Source organism: Talpa europaea (assembly GCF_964194135.1).
Source record: "Talpa europaea genome assembly, chromosome: 2".
NCBI classification, from domain to species: Eukaryota; Metazoa; Chordata; class Mammalia; order Eulipotyphla; family Talpidae; genus Talpa; species Talpa europaea.
Window position 1 is genome coordinate 7,822,313 of NC_140068.1, and position 20,477 is coordinate 7,842,789.

Below are 20,477 nucleotides of genomic sequence, written 5' to 3' on the forward strand. Positions count from 1 at the left end.
AGACAGAAGGGCTCAATAAAGAGTGTTGAGAACTCACACAAGTTAAAATACACAAAAATGCCCACCTTAAATCTATTATAAATCATAGCCAATGTTAGATTATTCTCAAAATGAGATTTGATAATATTAAAGGTAATTTAATATTTATTTGAATTCCTTCATGATTATACTAGAAGAAGAAAAAGTAGAAAGAGGGAAGAGAAAATATTGAACAACTTACAATAAAACTACTTGCTAACAACAAATGTTGGCAAGGATGTGGAGAAAAAGGAACTCTCCTACACTTCTGGTGGGAGTGCAAACTGGTCCAACCACTATGGAAAGCTGTGTGGAGAGTCTTCAACCTGCTAAAGATGGAGCTTCCATATGATCCAGCAATTCTACTCCTAGGTATTTACCCAAAGGACACAGAAATATTAATTCAAAGGGGTACCTGCCACCCCTATGTTTATAGCAGCACTATTTACAATAGGTAAGCTTTGGAAACAACCCAAATGCCCCAAAATGGATGACTGGATCAAGAAGATGTGGTACATATGCACCATGGAATATTACTCAGCAATCAGAAAAGATAAACTCATGCCATTTGCAGCAACATGGATGGCGCTGGAAGGGATCATGCTCAGAGAAATAAGCCAGAAAAAAGAGAAAAATACTGGATGGTCTCACTCATAGCAGGAATCTAGAAAACCTAAATAAGGGACCAGGGAAAAGACTAATTATAATAAAGTAAAAATCAAAATCAACAAGCAACTATAAACCAGAGACATACTGGGGGTGGGGAGGAGGGAGTAGGATCAAAACATGGGGGTGGGAATTGTACGGGGACTGTAACCAAGATGAAAATGCATACATTGTGCAAAAATGAAAAATGATGTAAAAATATATATATTAAAGAAGGACAGGTTTCTCAAAAAAAAAAAAAACTGCTTGCTAAAATGAGAGGCATTAAAGGTTTTGCCTCACTGTTGATGCTATTACAGAAGTATAGATGCTGCTTTTTGAGAAGTTTAAAGGTCAGCCCTCGTAAACCTCAAAACATAGTACAGTAACATATTTCAATGATAACTGCTAAAAACATTGATCGCGAACTCTTTGCCAAGCATCGTACCAAGTTCTTGAAGACGTATCACTTTTTAATCTCCATTATTGCTGTACGTAGTGGGCACTATTAATATCCCATTTTTACAGATGAGGAAACAGTAGCTTAAAGAGTGTGGGATATGTATACAAGGTGACACAATAAATCATTTGTAGTACAGGAATTAAAAACCAGATTTGCCTGTTCCCAGATCATTAGAATTATAACCCACACCCTACCAAAACATTAGAGAAGATGAGAAGACATAACAGAAGGAAATACAGTTCATATGCAAAATGACAGGGAACAGAGCAGAGGAACAAAAGATACATCCAGTGTATTTCTGTAAAATTCCCAACATTAAGAAGTTATATTTGACCCTAAGAAGATTTGAGCTATGTGCCATTTATTGACAAATACATGAAATGAAATGACACAGAATGGTTAAAATTCAGAAGAGAAGGAAAAAATATTTGTCAAGTGCAAAGATAAAGTTGTTACCACTACATCAATTTTCAACAATGGACTCTTTCAGAACTCCCAAAGAAGAGAACATTGTTCCTAAATTGATACATTATTAAATTATATATTTAATACACTATATCATGAAATGTAGATTTCAAGAATGCATATATATTATATAAGAAATATTATAACAATGATTTCATAATAGATGTTATATTGATGATTTCATAATAAAATATAATTTTCATGAAACTTTACCAAGCAGCATTGAGCCAGAATGCATAGTGTCTACCTATTTGCAGTGCAAATTGGTTAGAAATCCTAGAAAAAAACGGCTCATGCAATAGTGGTGGCGAATTTAACAGACTCTCCTTTACCATAGGCAATAAACAAACAAAAACAACAACAAAGAATAGATACTAAAAGAGACCTGAAAAATATACAGAGGCATTTAGAAGAGCAAGTCCCCTACCACAGCAGATTGTAAAGATCTTTGGAAGATTTATAAAATTTTCTATATTGGGCTATGAGAAGATTCTCATGGTATAAGCCAAGCTTCCTGTTCTAGAAAAGACGGCAAACTAGCTCAGGCTACCTGCTCATTTTCCCAGAACCAATCCAGGAGATGCCTCAGAAGGAAGCAAGAATTGTGCTGGCCTAGAAAATGAAAATGAAACTGAGACCCCTTTGGGAAGCAGACAGCAGCTGAGCTCCATTTTGAGAGGAAGCAACAGTTGTTGGCAGAGACTAGCTAAGGGCTGCCTGGGGCACAGGGAATCATTTGGGGGAAGAGTTTGACTTGAACTCTGTTCTCCCCTGGTTCTCCCTACATTGCCCTCGAATATTCCCGACTACCTCCTCTACAATGCAACGAAGGAATGAAATATCTATGTAACCAATAACCAAACAAAACATTCCTTTGGTACATACATGAAATTTAAATAAAAAGTCTCTGGAAACTTTAAGGATCTTTATATTTATATATTAATTTATATTCTTATGTTGTGAAATATTGTGTGATGTGTCTCGATGTGGGTCTTCTAAATTCATCCTATTCAGCACTCAGTGAATCCTTTCAACTTACTTTTTAAATTATTTTTAATTGTGTTATTTTTACTGAGGTGATGTGAATTTACAACGTTGTTTGTGATTTAGGGGTATAGGTTTACAGTTCTTCAAACACAGGTTATCACACCACTCCTACCACCAAAGCTCCAATAATTTTACGCCCTGGGCCTCCTTTGCTCCCCACTCCCTCACCTGCCGGTAGCCTCAGTTCTAGAGTCAGACTCCCAGGGTTGGTTCTGGTTTAATTTTGTCTGCTCCTTTGCTTTATGTTCCACATATGAGTGGCATTTGTCTTTCTCACTTTGACTTAGTTCTCTTAGTATCAGCCCCTCTGATTCCACCCATATTGTGACAAATGAGCCCTTTAATTTGAAGATTTCTATCTCGTTCCCATTCTAAGACTTTTTTTTCTATTATTTCTTTGATAATGATTTCTCTGTTCTGTCATCTTGAGAATCTAATTAGCTGCATATGTTGATCTCCTGGATTGTCTTTCTCTCCTATTTTCTGTTTTATAAAACTGTATAATTAATCCTGATTTCTTTCTGTAAATATAGTCTTTCTACTCAAAGTGTGTCCATGGCCCAACAGCTCTGGTCTCACCTGGGAGCTTGTTAGAAATGTAGAACTTCAAGACTCATTTGAAAACTACTGAATTAGACTTCATTTTAACAAGGTCCCCAGGTGATTCTTTTGCCCATTAAAGTTGGTGAAGGATTGTGGGGGTTTCTTTTTTAAACTTTAATTTCCAGTTCACTTGAAATAGTTTTTTGTAGAATTCATATTTTTGGTTTCTAGTAGCCCTTTCTTGTCCTGTTTATTTTTCAGTGTTTTATTTTGCTTTCTGCTTATCTACTATTTAACAGAGACTAATTAGTTGGCTTTAAGCTCGCTTCTGTTTCTTGAATGATCTGTGTCCTCTGGGGTTATTTTTTTCCTTGTGTCTCTTGGTCCCACTCTTTCATGTTGCTTTTTCTCCTCACACATATGTTGATCTTGGAGATTTCTGTTGTAAATATGAATAAGAGATGTGGATGACTTCATGCAGTGTGGGTAGTATGGGTCTCTCCTGCCATTACGTAAGAATACCTGTCTGGTGCTAAGATGCTTTCCCTGAATGAAGAAGTCACATGCGTCAGAAGTACAGACTCTGTACTTTATCTTGGCACCCAGGAAGCCAAACCTAGTGCTTGCCATGAGAAACTTACCTCTTCACACTGTTTCATTTCCTTAGGAATTAGGCTTTTTTTTCTTTTTCATGATGCACCCTCCTCTGGTGGGTGCGGTAGGAGAGCTAGGATAGATGAGCACAATTTTCCCATATTTTCAGCCCCACTCCACTCCTCTCCTTGCTTCGTGGACTCCTGTGGTCTCCCAACTATGTATGTTGAGCTCCATCTCACCCATCAACATAGTTGTGTTCTGCCTTGTCTTCCAGAATTTTCTGCAGTTTCTTATCTGCTGATAAAGTCCCTTGTTATCATGTGTTCTATAGTGTTTATTTAACTTTTTCTGTTTCCATAGTGTCATATCTGTGACGTCTCAGAAGGAATGGAAGGCAGATACATGTTCTTGGTCCATTATCTTGAGACAGCGGCCTGGAAGCCTTTTTTGTAATGCTCTGGTTAAGTCATAAAGAGTGGTCTTTCACTGTAGACTTAAAGCTGTGCCAACCACCTTGGAGTTGTAGTTGAAAAGAATTCTATAGCGTTTATAAGGAGAGTATTAGCATTGCATGATGCTTTGGTAGACAAGATGGTATAATATGGTGGATTTGTATTCAATGAAATAATGAGGAAAAACTACAACTATGTTGTTTGATGTCCCACTGGGGAAGGACTTTAAAGCTGAAGAACTGAGTCCTTAGTAATCAGACTGTTTAAATAGCAGTTGGTATGACATTGAGATTGTGCTGATTAAATCTATGAGTGAGGTAAAACCAGAAGGCCAGTAAATTTGACAGAATCAGGATCAAGAAAGGGTGGTAGGTAGGATTGATGGGCTAGTCTGAGAGGACTAAGTTTAATATAGACAAGGGTGAAGGCAGGACCTTGGTCCAAGAAACCACCCACTAGGAGACAGCTTAAGGGCAACACACACGATATGATAGTCACACTAATAATCGTAAATGGAATACTAGGTTCTCCAGAGAGAAGTACAACAGAGATGTAGTAAGTCTGGTCCTCTCTGAGTTGGATCCTTCTTGTTTATTGGATTCAAGTCAGTTTAGCTATTTCTGTGCTCTAAAAGGGTGGCCTAGTTTTCCACATGACCCGGGATAAGTCTGGAAGCCCAACATTCTCCTGCAGGGGAAGAAAGAATATGAAACAGCAATTAATTAGATTTACTATTTTTGAGGAACAAAAATTGAAGAGGCTTGAGCTCCTGATAGAACAATTATCTTAACTTCTTGCCAAACTTTTGCCTTTTTCTGTGAATTTCAATTATTCATGCCATGGCTGGCTTCGACATCATATATTATCAAGAAATCTTGAATACTACAAAAGTCAAACACTTTTATGATTCTTGGTAAAGGTTAATTAGAGAGTCTTCAACCATGGTTATTTGATAACTTCTGGGGATAGCAAAATAGTCAGGTGTTTAAGTGTACTAAAATTAAGATCTTTAATTAAATTAAGTGTTCTCTCTTCAGATTTATACTTGGAAGGATAATCTCAAAAAAGCTAGTTTTATAGTAAAATTTACCAAGTCTGGCATTCAATTGATAGTTTAAAAAACACATTAAAAAAAAAAAAAACAAACGTTTAAACTACCATTTAACAAGAAAGATCGCTGCCCTTAACCCTCTCCACATCCAGTGGAAATTCCCTAACACATCACCGCCAGCTCCCTGACCCTTTTCTGGCTTTGTGACTCCTGCTTAGTTAAATCTCAACCTTGAGTAAGTCCCACCTGGCCTCCTTTGTGCCTCCTTTGGCCACGGGTGACTAGAGAGAGACTCACAATTCTCACTTTCAATTCACAGTTACTATCCTTGAATATGCTCTTCTGCCCTGGGGTGTTCAGACAGTAGGTCTTGTCTCCTAAAACTGCCTTCCAGATAGTCACTGTGTACAGTTGTCTACTTCACAACACAACAGGAGGCTGTCTGCCCCGTAGCTGCATTTGACCAGACATTCTCCTGTTACTGAGGCCTGTGCTGTCTGTGCTCCTAGCAAAGGTCAACATTGAGGGCCTTTGAACCTGCCACTCCCTCTGTAACATGACTCCATCCCCATGTCCTTTGGGTCTATGCTAAAATGTCAGTGCATGTCTCCTATTTAAAGTAGCAACCTCCACGCCCATCCTTCCCTGCTTTATTTTAGCACTTATTTTCAAACAATAGCTCATATTTAGCTTGTTTATTTTGATTATTTATTATCTCTCTTCAGAAAATTCAATTTCAAAAAGATGTCAGTTCTCTCTAATTTATTGGTAAATTTAGCAGGATCCCAACAAAAAATATCTGCAGATACGTATTATGGTAGTAATTAGAAAGTTTCAGATGAAAAAGGATCAAGAAATAATTGACAGGAGATCTCTGGAATAGAAGAGCAATAAGGTGGAAACAAAAATACCATCTAATGAAATATATAAAATACTAAAATAGTATTACAGGGGCATATTGATAGACAAACTGATTGAACAGAATAAAACAACATATGGAAATTTAGTACATGGAAAAGCTGTATTTTAAGCATTGAGAAAAATATAAACTTTGCAATAAATGTTTGAGGGGCAATTTATAACCATCTGGAAAAAAACTGAGTAAAATCCAAAAAAAGCAGTATGTAAATGTAGTGACATCCCAAGAGATAGTTTTCCACAAATTCCAAATAGGAAATTAGAAGAGTTATAATTGTCAGGAAATTAGAAAATTAAGAGTATTGATTAGGAGAATCATTTTAGATATTAAAATCTCATATAATTCTATGGTAGTCAAAAGCTATGAACTTGACACATGGACAAGTTTATCTATAATCACATGCACCCTTTCCAAGAAACATGACAGGTTCTCTATTCTTATTTGAGGAAGTTAGAATATAATCTTCAATTCAATAAAGTATTATCTTTAAATTATCTTCTGGGCCTCCCCTGGTGGCGCAGTGGTTGAGCGCTGGGCTGCGAAGCTGCCCGCAGCCTCTGCGGCGCTGGTTCAATCCCCGGCTGCTCCCCGGCCACCAGAGGCAGGTCCCACATGGCGTGCAGACCTCTCCTGCCGCCCGCTGCTCCCCTCAGCAGTGTGCTTCGGTCCTTCTGCCTGCTCTGCTCCCGGCTCTGGCTCTGGTGAATTCTCTCACCCTCCCGCGCTTCTGACTGTACCCAGTGCTTGTATAAACAAAAAACCAAACAAACAAATTAAATAAACAAACACACAAACAAACAAATAAATAAATAATGCCTCTATAAAAAAATAAAATATATACCTATATGATAAATCTGTAGGGAAAAAAGGAAATAATAAACGTACATTTCGTATGGCAGTTATTGGGTGGATAAAGGTGGAATGTTTGGGATGGAGGATGAAAGAATTTGGGGTGGGTATAAACAGGAAATGGGGGACAGGATGGATGAACAGCAGGCCTGAAACTGTTATGCTTAGAAAGACCTGCTTGCATGTTTAAACTGTGACTGGTGTCCGAGAGTTTGGACTCGCCTTGGGAGCCTCCTCCAGTGCCTGATCCCAGTGGTTCATGGTGCTAACCCATATGCACAAACACCTGCTCTCCTTCCAGCAATCTTACCTTTGGTCCATGCTGGGCAGGGGGAGCCTGCCATGGACTCCCTCTTTACTCCAGCCTCCAGCAAAAACAAACCCTGGGCACTGGTCTCTAATGAGATTCCCTGATAGACCACATTTCACACATGTTGTCACAACTCATTGCTGGAAGAATTAAATTCATCCTCTATGACTCCCCTGGGAGAAGACTCTTGGACGCCTGCACCTGCTTTCCTCATGCCTTTTCCCTTTGCTGATTTTGCTTTGCGTCCTTTGACTGCGACAAATTAGACTGTGAATATGACTATTCTGAGTCTGAGTTCTCCTAGTTGTCTAACCTGGGGTTGGTCCTTAGGAATCCCTTGCAGAGTGGGTTATACAACTGTTTCTTTAAAAATTTTTCTATCTTTTATATACATATTATTTTATTTACTAGCTAATCAAAAGGAAATAAAGAAAAATGAACAGGCGTTCCCCCCCCCCAAAAGATGAGATGCTATTATGTAGACAGATTTCCAATAACATGAAATAGTATGGCAATGTCTACACTCAAAGCATAGAATATCACATTCAGGAACAGAAATTATAGACAAAAGACTTGATGAAACTGGAGACATAACCAAGAAGTAGCCATGGTTGTGATCCTCAAGAAATGGTCTTCTCTGTTATTCTCATCCTCCCTCTATTTATTGTTCCTCTTAGTTTTCACTTATGGGGTGATGCAGCATGTCCCCCCCATAAGGATCACCCGCCTCTCTTGCCATTTATTAAAATGCTGGTGAGTTACCTTGCACCTTTGTTGAAAATGAATCAACTACATCCGTGTGGGCCCCTTTGACTCGAAGTTCAAGTTTGTTTGGGAAGGAAATGCCCTCAAAGCCCAAAGCAATTCATTCCTTCTCCAGGGTTCTCACTTTCTTGAGTTCCCCACATAACCCTTCCCTCTGCCCACCCCTCCCCCCGCCCTTTTACCATGTTTTCAAAACTTTAATACCTTTTTTCTTCACAGCCAGCATTGGTTGTGGATTTCAGTATGGAGTGGTCTGAAAAACCTAACCTTTCACATTCCCAAAAACCTGTAAAGATTTTGTATTCCATATCTGTCATGCCACTACCTAAGATTTTTGTTTTCCTCTTCATTTATTTGTTTGTTTAATAGTAATAGACCTTTATTTGTCCAGCTTCTTAGGAGGTTGGATGAAGTTGCTTTTCTCCTGAAAGAATTTGAAGTTCTATTGTCAAGTGCCTGGAGATATGCTGACCCCATTGGTTTAAATACCAGTTTAAGACAATGTTTCTGCTTGAGGTTTTCTACATCATTCAGGTATTAAGAACTGGACCACAGACACCTGACTTGTTACAATGTCTCAGTGGAGCTTTTTCCCTCTGTCATTCAGTTCCCATGTTGATGCAGGAAAATTTCCTTTCCTTTCCTTCCCACACCTAAGCTTTGGACAAAGAACAAGCTTTGTTCTTTTTTGTATTTTTTATTTTTCTTCTTTCTATATTTCAGCCACTTCACCAAGGATGCTACCTTTGATCTTTAGCTTTCTAGAAGGTTCTTGTAAGAATCCATAAAGTGGTCATTCCACAACTTGTCTAGTTCCCAATATTAGAGCTTGGTGGCATCAGAGGGCAGGGGATCTCAGAGAGTCATTTCAGGACTTCCTGATTCCTGCTTCTACGTTTCATGTTTTGACCTCTGAGCCTCCTTTTGCTGTGTATCTATTCAGCAGCACAGGTCAAAAGGAAATGTAAGCATGTCAGCTAGTATTGCTAGATGTCATGGCACAGTGTTTAGGGAATCTGGCCTACAATTCTCCAGAAAATCCATCATTTTAAAGTGTTAACTGTCCACAGGCTTGATGAAACTGGAGACATAACCAAGAAGTAGCCATGATTGTGATCCTCAAGAAATGGTCTTCTCTGTTATTCTCATTCTCCCTCTATTTATTGTTCCTCTTAATTTTCACTTATGGGGTGCTACAAAGGTTGCAGCACATCCCCCCCATAGAGGGGGGTTCAGGAGTCAAGGCCGTAGTTCCTAAACCACGTAGCAAGATGCCCTGACCTCCAGGAAGCCCTCCTGACAGTGCAGTGAAGGTCAGGCTCTCCTTCACCACTCTATGATACCGCATAGGCTCATTTTCCACCTGCACACACAATTCTCTTTTAGAACATATCTTCTTGATTACTAATTCATTCTTCTCTATAAATCTTTTATGTGAAACAAGTGAAAATTATATAGCAAGGTGGGCAAGATTTTTTTTTTTTACAACTTTTTGAACTTTACCTAGCTCTTTTGTCTTTCATATTAAAAGCAGAATAAAACAAAACCTTAACTCAGAGTTTCCCAAACCTTTTGGGTTTAAAGTGTCCTCAGTATCTCAATGACTTTTTACTGCTACACCAATATAGCCATTATTAAATGACTAGATGCAAATAAATGAGCATGTACTTATGTCCTAGCAACTCAGCAACCATTTGAAAAAATAATGTGCAATAAATTAAAGAAACAAAATTATTTCTGTTTTTCAATAGCACAGTTACCAACCAAGGACATGTGTTTTTGGGCATTGCACAACTTCTTGAGCCTTGAAATCAGAGTGGACAGCTGTAGCTGTATTTCCTGGGGTGGATTTTCATGTTGTAATTCCTTTTTATCCCAACAACTGTCAGAAACTCAACTTCTCAAAGTCATGACCTCTCCAAAAGGAATGTAGTCTTATCTAAAGTTGGATTCGTGAATTGCCTTGAGCTGGTAGCTTCTCTGGTGTTGCATGTCCTGCTCCACCTCCCAGGGCATTTTCTACATCCATCCTTAGACACCCTTCTTGAGTTTGTTACTCTGCTCCAGAACACTTAGGAGCATATAGTTTCGAAGCTCTAGCCATAACTCCAAGACTCCTGTAATGCCTATTTTATCTTTCTCCTCTCTTTAGAGACATCTTGAAGTAGGTTGTTTAAAAATCCTCCTTATCCCATTGCAATCTGATTTTTGCCCCAGCCACTTGATGAAAGCCGTTCTCATCAAAGTCACCCATGAAACCTGTTTAGCAACCAAATAGAAAATTCTAGACCTTAAACTACTTAACATTAGGGCAACAGTTGAGATTTTTGATTTTTGACTGCCATTTTCCTTTTTTTAAAGATTTATTTATTCATGCATACAAGAACCACGGTATAGACCAGATGCGCGGGAGGGTGAGAGGATTCACCAGAGACAGAGTGGGGAACAGAACAGGCAGAAGGACTGAAGTACATTGCTGAGGGGAGCAGCGGGCTAGACAGGAGAGGTCTGCTGCACCATGTGGATAGCTCCCTGGCCGGCCGGAATTGAACCCTCGCTGCAGAGGTTGGGGACAGCTTTACAGAACAGCGCTCAACTGCCTATGCCACCAGGGGAGGCCCTGCCATATTCTTAACATGCTTTCCTTGTTAAAACTCTTGGCTTTCTCTCATTTTTCTTGCTGCTTTTCCTTTTAAAATCTCTACTGTCATGTCTTATCCCTCTTTGGTTGGCCAGTAGAACAGTCAAGCTACAAAAGTTAACTCAGGCAGGAAGAGCTGAATATTCTGTAGGAGTCAAAGGAAAATCCTAGAAGTAAAGCCATAGAAACACAAAATATTTCAGGAGGAATGTTGTTGAGTGAGGAATAAGGGCCAATGAGAACAAAAGGATTGAATCTTCTAGGAGTACTATTTCCCCAAAGGCAGAAATAAACAGTATTCTACGCCTATACCTTGCTTGCTCACAAAACTTTGTCTTCCAATCTGCCAGATTCACCCAACGGCAACAAAATTCTAGAACTTCTCCAGCCTACTACTGTGATGCAGGGTTTGGTTTACTTCTGGACAACAGGAGAACCTTTGATTGTATTTCTTTCCTGTGTTAGGAAGTCCTTTGAGGTCCTGTGAAAGGTGAAAACCCATTTTCTCCTTATTCCCAAACTCAATCCCAACTCCAGGTGGCTTCATGGCTGTACCAATAGGTTGGAGAAATGTTTACGTGGTTGTGCTGAGCAGTGTTTCATTTTCCCAAACTTTAATTTTAGAATAAAATTGTGCTTACTACACACACACCCCCTCAGAAAAAAAAGCATTTGACTGTCAAAAAGGAATTCAAATGAAAATGAAAACTGTTGGCAATTTTCTCCACTTTTGCCACAAAAAAGGCTGCAAGTTTTAAGAAATATTGGGGTCACAGTCTTAGAGTTTTATGACTGCTTGAACTAGTTTGTTAGGGCTGTCCTAATAAAGCACTACAGACTGGGAGGCTTCTACAACAGAAATTTATTTCCTCCCAATTCTGGGGCTAGAAATCAGAAATCAAGGGGTCAGCAGGGTTGGTTTCTTCTAGGGCTGTAGAGGGCCTTCAGCTCACTTTGTCTTCACAGTGTCCTTTCTGTAAGGAACGTGTCTGTGTCCTAATCATCTCTTCTCATAAGGACACAAGTCCTATTGGATTAGGGCCACCCTATGATCTCATCTGAGCTAAATGACCTCTTTAAAGACCCTGTCTCTGAACACCCTATCTCCCTAAAAACTCGGTAGGAATGTAGATTGATATAGCCATATGGAAAACAATTAAAAATAGGACTACCATGTGATCAGTAATCCCACTCTGGGCATGTACGTGAAAGAAATACAATTGCTATCTTAAAGAGAAATCTGCACTCCCATGTCATTGCAGCATTATTCACACACACACACACACACACACACACAGGAATATGACTCAGTAATGAGAAAGAAGGAAATGTTGCTGTTTGCAAGAACGTGTGTGCGTGTGTGTGTGTATGTAACATAGCTCACTAATGTGTGTTAGAAACCAGGAAGATTCATCGAGAAGGAGAAGACGTGAATGTGATGATTGACTCACTGCAGGGCAAGTTAAGCTTAAATACACCACCTGGGCCTCCCTGGTGGCGCAGCGGTTGAGCGCTGGGTTGCGAAGCTGCCCGCAGCCTCTGCAGCGCCGGTTCGATCCCTGGCTGCTCCCTGGACACCAGAGGAGGGTCCCACATGGCGCGCAGACCTCTCCTGCTGCCCGCTGCTCCCCTCAGCAGTGTACTTCGGTCCTTCTGCCTGCTCTGCTCCCTGCTCTGGCTCCGGTGAATTCTCTCACCCTCCTGCGCTTCTGACTGTACCCAGTGCGTGTATAAACAAACAAATAAATAAATCTTTAAAAAAAAAAAGCTTAAATACACCAATGTGAAAGTCTGAAAACTCAGGAGATTGGTTTCTTGGGGGGCTTTGAGGGGTTTGGCTGTTACTACATGTGCTAATAACGTGTGCTGCTTACCTTCAGTCACTTTAAGAACCGCCTCCTTGACAACAAAACACACTCACCACAATTCACACTCAGTGTAAGTGAAGTTGGTAAAAGTAAATGTTTACAGTGTATTTTCAACATCAATTCTCTCATAAAGATACTTGTTTCAATACCAAGTTTGGTGAATTATATTGTGCCATTTTAAACACTGAGGTTAAAAATTGCCAAATTATTGAAATGGGGCAAAATATTTTTTAAAACCCCACAATTCCAGCATTACTGCAGCTGCCTCTGTTATTTCTCTCAACCTGAGGTCTTCGTATCTATGTTTTTAGAGCCAAGATACGTGAAAGTGTTTTCTTCTCCTTTGGACTTAGCAGCCTAACACACGCATTTCCCTTATCCTACTATTGTGACCATTAAATTTTTTATTGTGGTTAATTACATAGAGCACGAAATTAACCATTTCAACTATTTTGAAGGATACAGTTCTGTGGCTTTAAATACATTCACACTGTTGTCAACTATCATCACTCACCATTCAGCTCCAGACATTTTTCATCTTCCCCAAATGAACTCTTTTACTCTTTGAACACCAACCCCTCTTTCCTGCTCATCTCTCCCCCTAGAAACCACCATTTTGCTGTCTATAAATTTGACTATGTAGGTATCTCATATAAGTAGAATCGTATGGCATTTGTCTTTTTGAGTCTGGCTTAGTTCATCTGCTATAACGTCTTTAAAGCTCACTCAAGCTGTGGCATGCGTCAGAAGCCCCTTCTATTTAAAGGGGGAGTGGTATTCCATTGTCTGCACACACCAATTGTGCTTACCCATTCATTTGTTTCAACTTGGGTTGCAGTTACCTTCTGGTTATTGTAATAATGCTCTTATGAACATGGGTGTGCAAAGATATGTTCCAGTCTCTGCGTTCAGTTCTTGTGGGTTAACATAATAACATGTTTCAATTTTGAGGAGGTACTGTACCATTTCAATCTAATCATTTTGCTCGACTGTATCACATCCCCCTTTGTTTCTATACTCTAATTTGCTAAACTATTCCCAAATATTTCCCAAGGAATCTCAAGCTTTCAGATTTTTTCCATTGGTTGGCTATTAGTTCTGGTTGAGACAATGCTCCAGGTTTTTGTCCATTTAAAAATAACTCAGGGCCTCCCTGGTGGCACAAGGGGCTAAGTAAGGCACAGAACTATGAAGTTATCAGCAGCCACTGCAGCCCGAGTTTGATCCCCGGCCAGGGAGTTGACCCACGTGGTGCAGCAGATCTCTCCTGTCTCGCCCACTGCTCCCCTGAGCAGTGTATTTCAGTCAGTCTGCCTGTCCTGTTCCCCACTCTGTCTCTGGTGAATCCTCTCACGCCATCTCTGGCCTGTACCCCGGTTCTTGTATGCATAAATAAATAAATCTTTAAAAAAATTTAAAAATAAAAATAGATAATTAAAAACTTGTTTTTTGATGAGTACTACCTCACCATGGCTCCCCCATATCTAGGAAGTGCCCTGGCCAAAGGCGAAAGTCCTCTCCAGAGAGATCTCTGCATTCAAATGTGGTGGCCACCGCACATATTTAAACTTGAGTCAATTAGAGTAAAAAAAAAAAATTCCTCTGTTGCACTTGCCACACTTCAAGAGCACAATAAAACAATAAATAAGTGGCACTAGTGCTACCGGGTTGTGCAGCACAGAGAACATACCCAGAATTCTGGAAAGTTTTGTGGTGAGTGCTGCTCTAGAATGTTTTTAAGTCTGACCTCATGCCCGTATATAAAGCAGAACCTGAGTTACTCCCAGAAATGCTTATATCCTCAGGGACAAGCCAATGACAAGCATATTCAAATGAGAACGCCATAACCCCTGGCTGAGTCTCATGATTGACAGCTGGGCTGGAATATTTCTGCCTATTATTTCCTACAACATTCTTTTTCAGAAGACCTATCAGTGATCTAAAGATTCATGGTGGTTGTCACCAAAGCCAAGTTGGTCCACCAAATCCCTCCCCTTCTGCTTAGGAATTTGGAACTGGGAGAGAAATTTTCAGAGGGGTCCTCTAGATGTCTGCAACCATAAAACCAGGAGTGACAGGTAATTCTGGTTAACTGAGAGCTGGCTGACCAATAGAAAGAAAACATGAGCAGGGAAGCAGCATAGGCTGCCTGCCCTTGGGGTTTTCTATGCTTGGTTCAGGTTCCTTTCTCAGGCGCATCTATACTTTTGAGTGTGAGTTACAGGAGAAAATCCCGCAGCCCATTAGTGAATTCTTCTATGCTTAAATTAGCTTGAATCGGCCTGTCATGCTGGACTTGGAATCCCCCCTAGTATGTGTGCATATGCATGTAACATGGGTACCAGCATCTTCTCGTGGGCTGTGTATTTAGCTGTAACACTGGGCCTCCAAACTTCCATTAGTTCCCTCTAACCTTTCTCTATTTTTGCTTCTTGCTGTAACTTCCTCCTTTTAGACTGTGCTTAAGATGTCCTTTTTTTTTTTTTTTTTTTTTTAAATTTCCTCCCTTGATCAAAGTATGCCCTCTGCTATCTCCCTGGGTGTGGAAGATTTATTAAATCAAGCCACATAACATGTTAACTCATTTCATTCTGTAGCTTGTCTTGCATTTAAATCTACCAGGCCTAAGGAAGTTAGTCAACAGCCATTAATGAATAACTGAAGAAATAATCTCTGAGAGGCTGAAATAGTGAATTTTGAAAGACTCAGGCATGATTGGAACTGAGCAGAACATTTCATGCCAGTCACAGGATGAACTGATTAGGGACCTCTTGTGGGGAGCAGGAGGGGGATGAGCCCTTATCTGTGCAGTGACGGGAATGACACACCCCGCTGAGGGACGGGGCATGAAGTGTCCTAGGGAGGAAAAACTGAATGCTGTCAAGGAACAGAAAAGCAGTAGGGTAGTGAACTGAGCAAGGGAAAAAGGTCGTGTGAGCAGAGAGAGGTGGGAGGGCCTTCAGCGAAGAAGTGATGATTAGATCGGGAGTGGAATGGGAAAATTTTTAGGGCATTTAAGCAAGGGAGTGACCTGATTTGTGTCTTTAAAAAAAATCCCTCTGGCTATATATATAATCTGGAGGATGGATAACAGGAAGGCAAGCAGGGGGCGGTTTAGGAAGCTAATGTAGTTGTAGGTTAGAGATCACCACTGGCGAAGCCTGTGAGGTGTGGAAGGCGAAGGAGAAAATTAGAAACCGCATGGAAGGTGGCAAGGTAGCAATACATGCTTCTAGCGATGAAGTCACCCTGTTTATCCTCTACACAGCCGCTCTCACATTGAAGCTGTCCATGAAGTGCGCGGAAGACCCTAAAAGAACCTGGAACATCAAGAAAGGCCTTCGCCTCTGGGCTTTCACTACTTCCGAGCACCTTGATTTTGATTCCCCAGAGCAAAATCCCGCCATCTTCTTTCCTCCCTCGGTGTAAACTTGGGGCAAGCGAGAGCTGAAAAACCACTCAACAAGAGGACACTGGTGTTGGGGTTCTTGAGCCCCCCCTAACTCTCAGTGGGAATCCATGTCGGCTCTCGGCGGGCACCAACCCATCGGGCCTTGGCGCGCCTCCCCTGTCGGGGGCACCTCTCTGCACCCGTTTCCCGCAAGCGCCCTGGAGCACAGGCCCCTCCGCCGTCCTCGCCCGCGGGAACGGGCTCCCGGGCTCCCATTGTCTGCGCGGGCCTCGGGCCGTTCCCGCGGCGTTTCCTGCGCGCGAGGCCGCAGGCCCGGCGCCCGCCCCGCCCGGGCCCGCAGCTTTGTTCGCCGCGCGCCTCCCGCCGCCCGGGCGGGGACTCGACCCGCGGCGCCGACTCTCCCGCGGGCCGCGCGCCCTCAGGCCGCGGCCGGGGCCGGTCGCCCACGCCGCGGTCGGCGCGGGCCCGTGCGCAGGACGCGGCCGAGCCGCGCGCCGCGGGGACGCCCGCGGGCCGGGCGAGCCGGGCCGGGAGCCGCTCCGCCCGCCGCGCTCGCTCCCGCCGGCCCCGGGCGCGCGGAGGGCGCGGGGCGCGGGCGGCCCGGGCCCCGGCGCGGCGACGCTCTGGCCCGCCCTGCTCGATGGTCGCCGCGCGCCGGCCGGGCCCGCGCGCGCCGGCCGCCAGGGGGCGCGCTGGCCGGCGCCGCCGAGCTCCGAGCTGCGCGGCCCGACTCGCGGCCGCCATATTGGATGCCGCAGCCGCGGCCGCCCGCGCCGCCTGCTCCGTCCTCGCCGTGCGCGGCTGGTTCCTGCGGCCCGAGCGGCGGGAGGGGACGCCGGCGCCGGTCGGGGGACGCGGCAGCGAGGGCAGGACCGCGGAGGGCGCGGGCCGAGAGGGCGCAGGCCCGCGAGCGGGGCGGGGAGGCGAAGGCGCCGCGGCCCAGCCCCTCCCCCGCCGCCGCCGGCCCGCCCCGGCCGCGCCTGTGTTCCCGGCCCGGCGCCGCGCCCGCCCCGGCGGCCATGCCGCGGCCTCGCCGCCCCTGAGCGCGCCGGGCCCGCCGCCGCCGCCCGCCCCGCGCCCCCGCGGCCCCGCCGCCCGCGCGCCCGCGCCGCCGCCCCCGGCCCGCGCCCCCCGCCCCGCGCGGCGGCCGCCGCCTCTCCCGCCGCCGGGCCCGGGGCCTGCGCGCCGGCAACATGGAGGCCGTGAAGACCTTCAACAGCGAGGTGCGTACCGCGGGCCCCTCCCCGGGCGGGCGGGCGGGCGGGCGGGCGCGGGGCGCCGGCCGGGGGTGGCTGCGCGCCCGAGGCCTTCCCCGCCGCGCCCGGCCGCGCTCCGGCCTCCCGCCCCTCGCCGGCCTGCGCGCCGCCCGCCCGGGCTCCGGGCCCCGCGGGACGGGGGCGCAGGGCCGCGCCCGGGGGTCCCCGCGGCGGAGGGGGCCGGTCACCTGCCCGCGCGGGGCCCGGCCGGGGCTGGGGGGCCGGGGCGGGGGGTCCTGCCGGGCCGCCTGCGCCCCCGTCCGCCTCCGCGCCCGCGCGGGGCCGCGAGTGCCGGGGAGGCCTGCGGCCTCCGGGGACGCCCTTCCCGGGCCGCTCGCCGGGCAGGTCTGGCCGCGGGTGTTCACGGCAGGTGTGCGGCGTGCACGGTCCAGGTAGATTTGCTGGGCTGCAGCGAGGTGGTTTTTGCGAAATTAGATTTCTCTCTCAAAATTGAAGCAGCCGGGACTGCAGACCTGAGCCCCGCACACCAGGTGCAGCCCGGCCCCGCGCACCGCAGGCAGGATCGGTTCGGGCTGCTGTGGACCAGCGCGCACACCTGTCCAGAACTTTGGATGTGGAAGGGCCGATGCTCTGCTCAGCAGCATAATTCACAGAATCTTTAATGGTCCCTGCTTAAAATGCCGGAATTGATTCTCCCGATGAAATGATGCTCTTCAAAACTGTTTTTACAGTTTTTTTTTCTTTTTTTTCTGTTTTTAAATAAGAATTGGCATTTGGGAAGCTTGGCCAAGAGGCCGAGCGTTAGGTGATGTTCACGCCAGGTAGCTAGATAGCAACGGCACAATTTTAAGGAAGCAAACGCTTTTTTTGTAAAGGGTTTTCTTTTTGACTTGGATTTTTTTTTTTTTTTAAGCACCTCTTGATAATGAGAGCAGTAGATTTGTAACAGGGTGGTTCCCAGGAAAGGGGGAGGTTCCCTGCCCTACCCTCTCCCTGTCCTATAACAGATTCAGGAGTCTTCATTTTATTTATGAATTTGTGGTTCATAATTTGTGGCAAACCATAATATTTGGTTCCTTCCCATAATACTTTATAATGCTTAAAATCTAAACTCGAAAGTATTTAATGATACATGTTCCCTTTACTGTGGATAGTTTCACAGTTGTGCGGGGAAAAACTCCAGCTCGATTGTAGCCATTCCATTGGCTACATAGAGTGAGTGCTACAGTACGAATGTAGCTTTTTTTAATTATGAAAAAAACCTTTCTCTTATTTCTCTTGCAGTGACTGTATTTATCCCACCCCACCCTTTTTTGATGGACGTATCCCCGGTTTGCCTACCGGTTGCTAGTATGTTTCTCCCTCCTCTCTCCCCTCCCCTCCCCTCCCCTCCCCTCCCCGCAGGCCCTCACTTTTAATCTGAATCCCTCAGGAGGTAGACACAAATGTTAGCCCCTGTGCCTGTTCCCAGTAGAGGAACCTTGGAGCTGTTTTACTGTCAGTTTTTCATTTCGGTATTGACGTTAAGGATAAGGGGCCTGACATGTACTTGGCTAGCTAGAAGTTTCACCTCTTTTCTCATCTTCACAGGAACTTGAGGGTTGTAGTATTTTAGTGTGTGTAGCACTTTCGCCTTTCCTCTTTGGATTTCAGAGAACTTGAAAAATCTTTTAACTCCCTCATTTGCTAATCTGCTCAGACTTCAGGTCTGAAAATGGGGTTAGCTGAACTAGTAGTACAGTAGCCAAGTTGAGGAAGGAAGTATATTCAAGCTAATCAGGGAAATAATTGACTTTTTTGTTTAAAGACAAAATACATAACCTTGTTAGTTTTTTCCCTGTTTTTCAGTGATATAGTTTCAGTAAAAATGTATAATAATTGCTGCTGTAGCAAAAGTTTTGTTGTTACAAGTAGGCAGATAGTGATAAATATTCAATAATGAGTATTTCCCATTAAATCATATGTTGCAAAATACAAATATAGGGTTAGGAGGAAAGGATGTTTTGAGATGTTAACTCCCACTGATTTTGGCTTTTAAAGCTGTTTATCCTTGGCCCAAGCCCATCAGAAATTAATCTGCAAAACTTTAAGGGATCTTTGAAGCACAGGATTATCAAAAAAGTTCCCTTTCACGGGACTCCAAAATTTAGCAATAGGCATAATCATTAATATTTACCTACAAGATACTGTGATATCGTTTAAAATTTATAAGCTCTGATATGTTTGTCCTTCATGGTTGAATAATTCTTAGATTTTTCATCATTGCCCCCTACCTTTCCCCCACAAAAAACATTGACTTGAAAACAAGAATGCACCAGAGATTTTAAGGTTAGGAATATAGGTTTTTAATAACGCAAACCATGAATGAGCTCGAGTGTGAACGCCCCTGGCCATGTTCAGGGTGTGCATGAACCTTGGCGGGTTTGTCTCCCATTTCCCCTAATTTCTCAGAGGGGTCCTGTGACTTTCCCACTCATGCACTCAAAAAATCAGGTCAGAAGATCCTTGTCAGTCTCCCTTAATAGAGTTAAATGAGATGGAGGCTAAAGAATTGATACTTAGTGCAAAGTATGTTCACTTTGTGGGATACGCCCCAAAGATCATTGTGATGAAAGAGTTAACCCTGTGACTACTATTGTCAGTTCCGAAATGAGGAAAGGCTGTTAGTTTGGCCAGATTGGAATATGACTCCTTGAGTTGATACTTGACCTCAGCAGTTAACCCTAGAATTACAATGACAAGGGATTGTAGTTGCTGCTGTTCTAAGCTGGTGGCATTTGCTTGTTGTTAATGATTTTGGAGTTCTCACCTCAACAAATAGGGTCTCCTGTTGTCAGCTCCAATCTGTGGACACTGTAAGACTACAGCTAATTGCTGGAATGCTGCAGCTTTATGTGAGCTGTTCATCTCTACTTTGTCCTTAAGAGTGCTGCTCGGTGAAGGTTATTAGCGTAGGGTTTTGAAAAGAGGGAAAAGAAGAGCGTAGCAACGCATGACCCTTTCCTTTAGAAAATTATAAATTAGTGGGAGAGGACATTTTCCTAATACAGGAACTCTTAGAATAAATGGAAAATGCAGGAATCTGTTATGCATTGGTCACACTTAGAACAACTGAAGGGAGGTGAGTTTTTCTTGTGTATTGGATTTTTCTTCTGAGTTTTTAAGGATCAGTCAGTGATAACATTTTTTTAGGTTTGTTTTATAGCTAGTTACAT

The 20,477-nt window shown here is 43.8% G+C and overlaps 1 protein-coding gene across 1 annotated transcript in view; it reads left to right on the forward strand.

Moving 5' to 3' along the window:
* Nucleotides 1–16,794: 16,794 nt before the first annotated feature.
* The window catches only part of SCAF8 (SR-related CTD associated factor 8), a gene marked incomplete at its 5' end in the record, with an annotated part of 174,500 nt that continues 170,817 nt past the window's right edge, over nucleotides 16,795–20,477 (forward strand). The window contains 4 exon segments of the mRNA XM_084228090.1: nucleotides 16,795–17,038; nucleotides 17,041–17,174; nucleotides 17,177–17,216; nucleotides 17,219–17,268. Of these exon segments, the coding sequence (XP_084084216.1) occupies nucleotides 16,795–17,038; nucleotides 17,041–17,174; nucleotides 17,177–17,216; nucleotides 17,219–17,268 (468 nt within the window).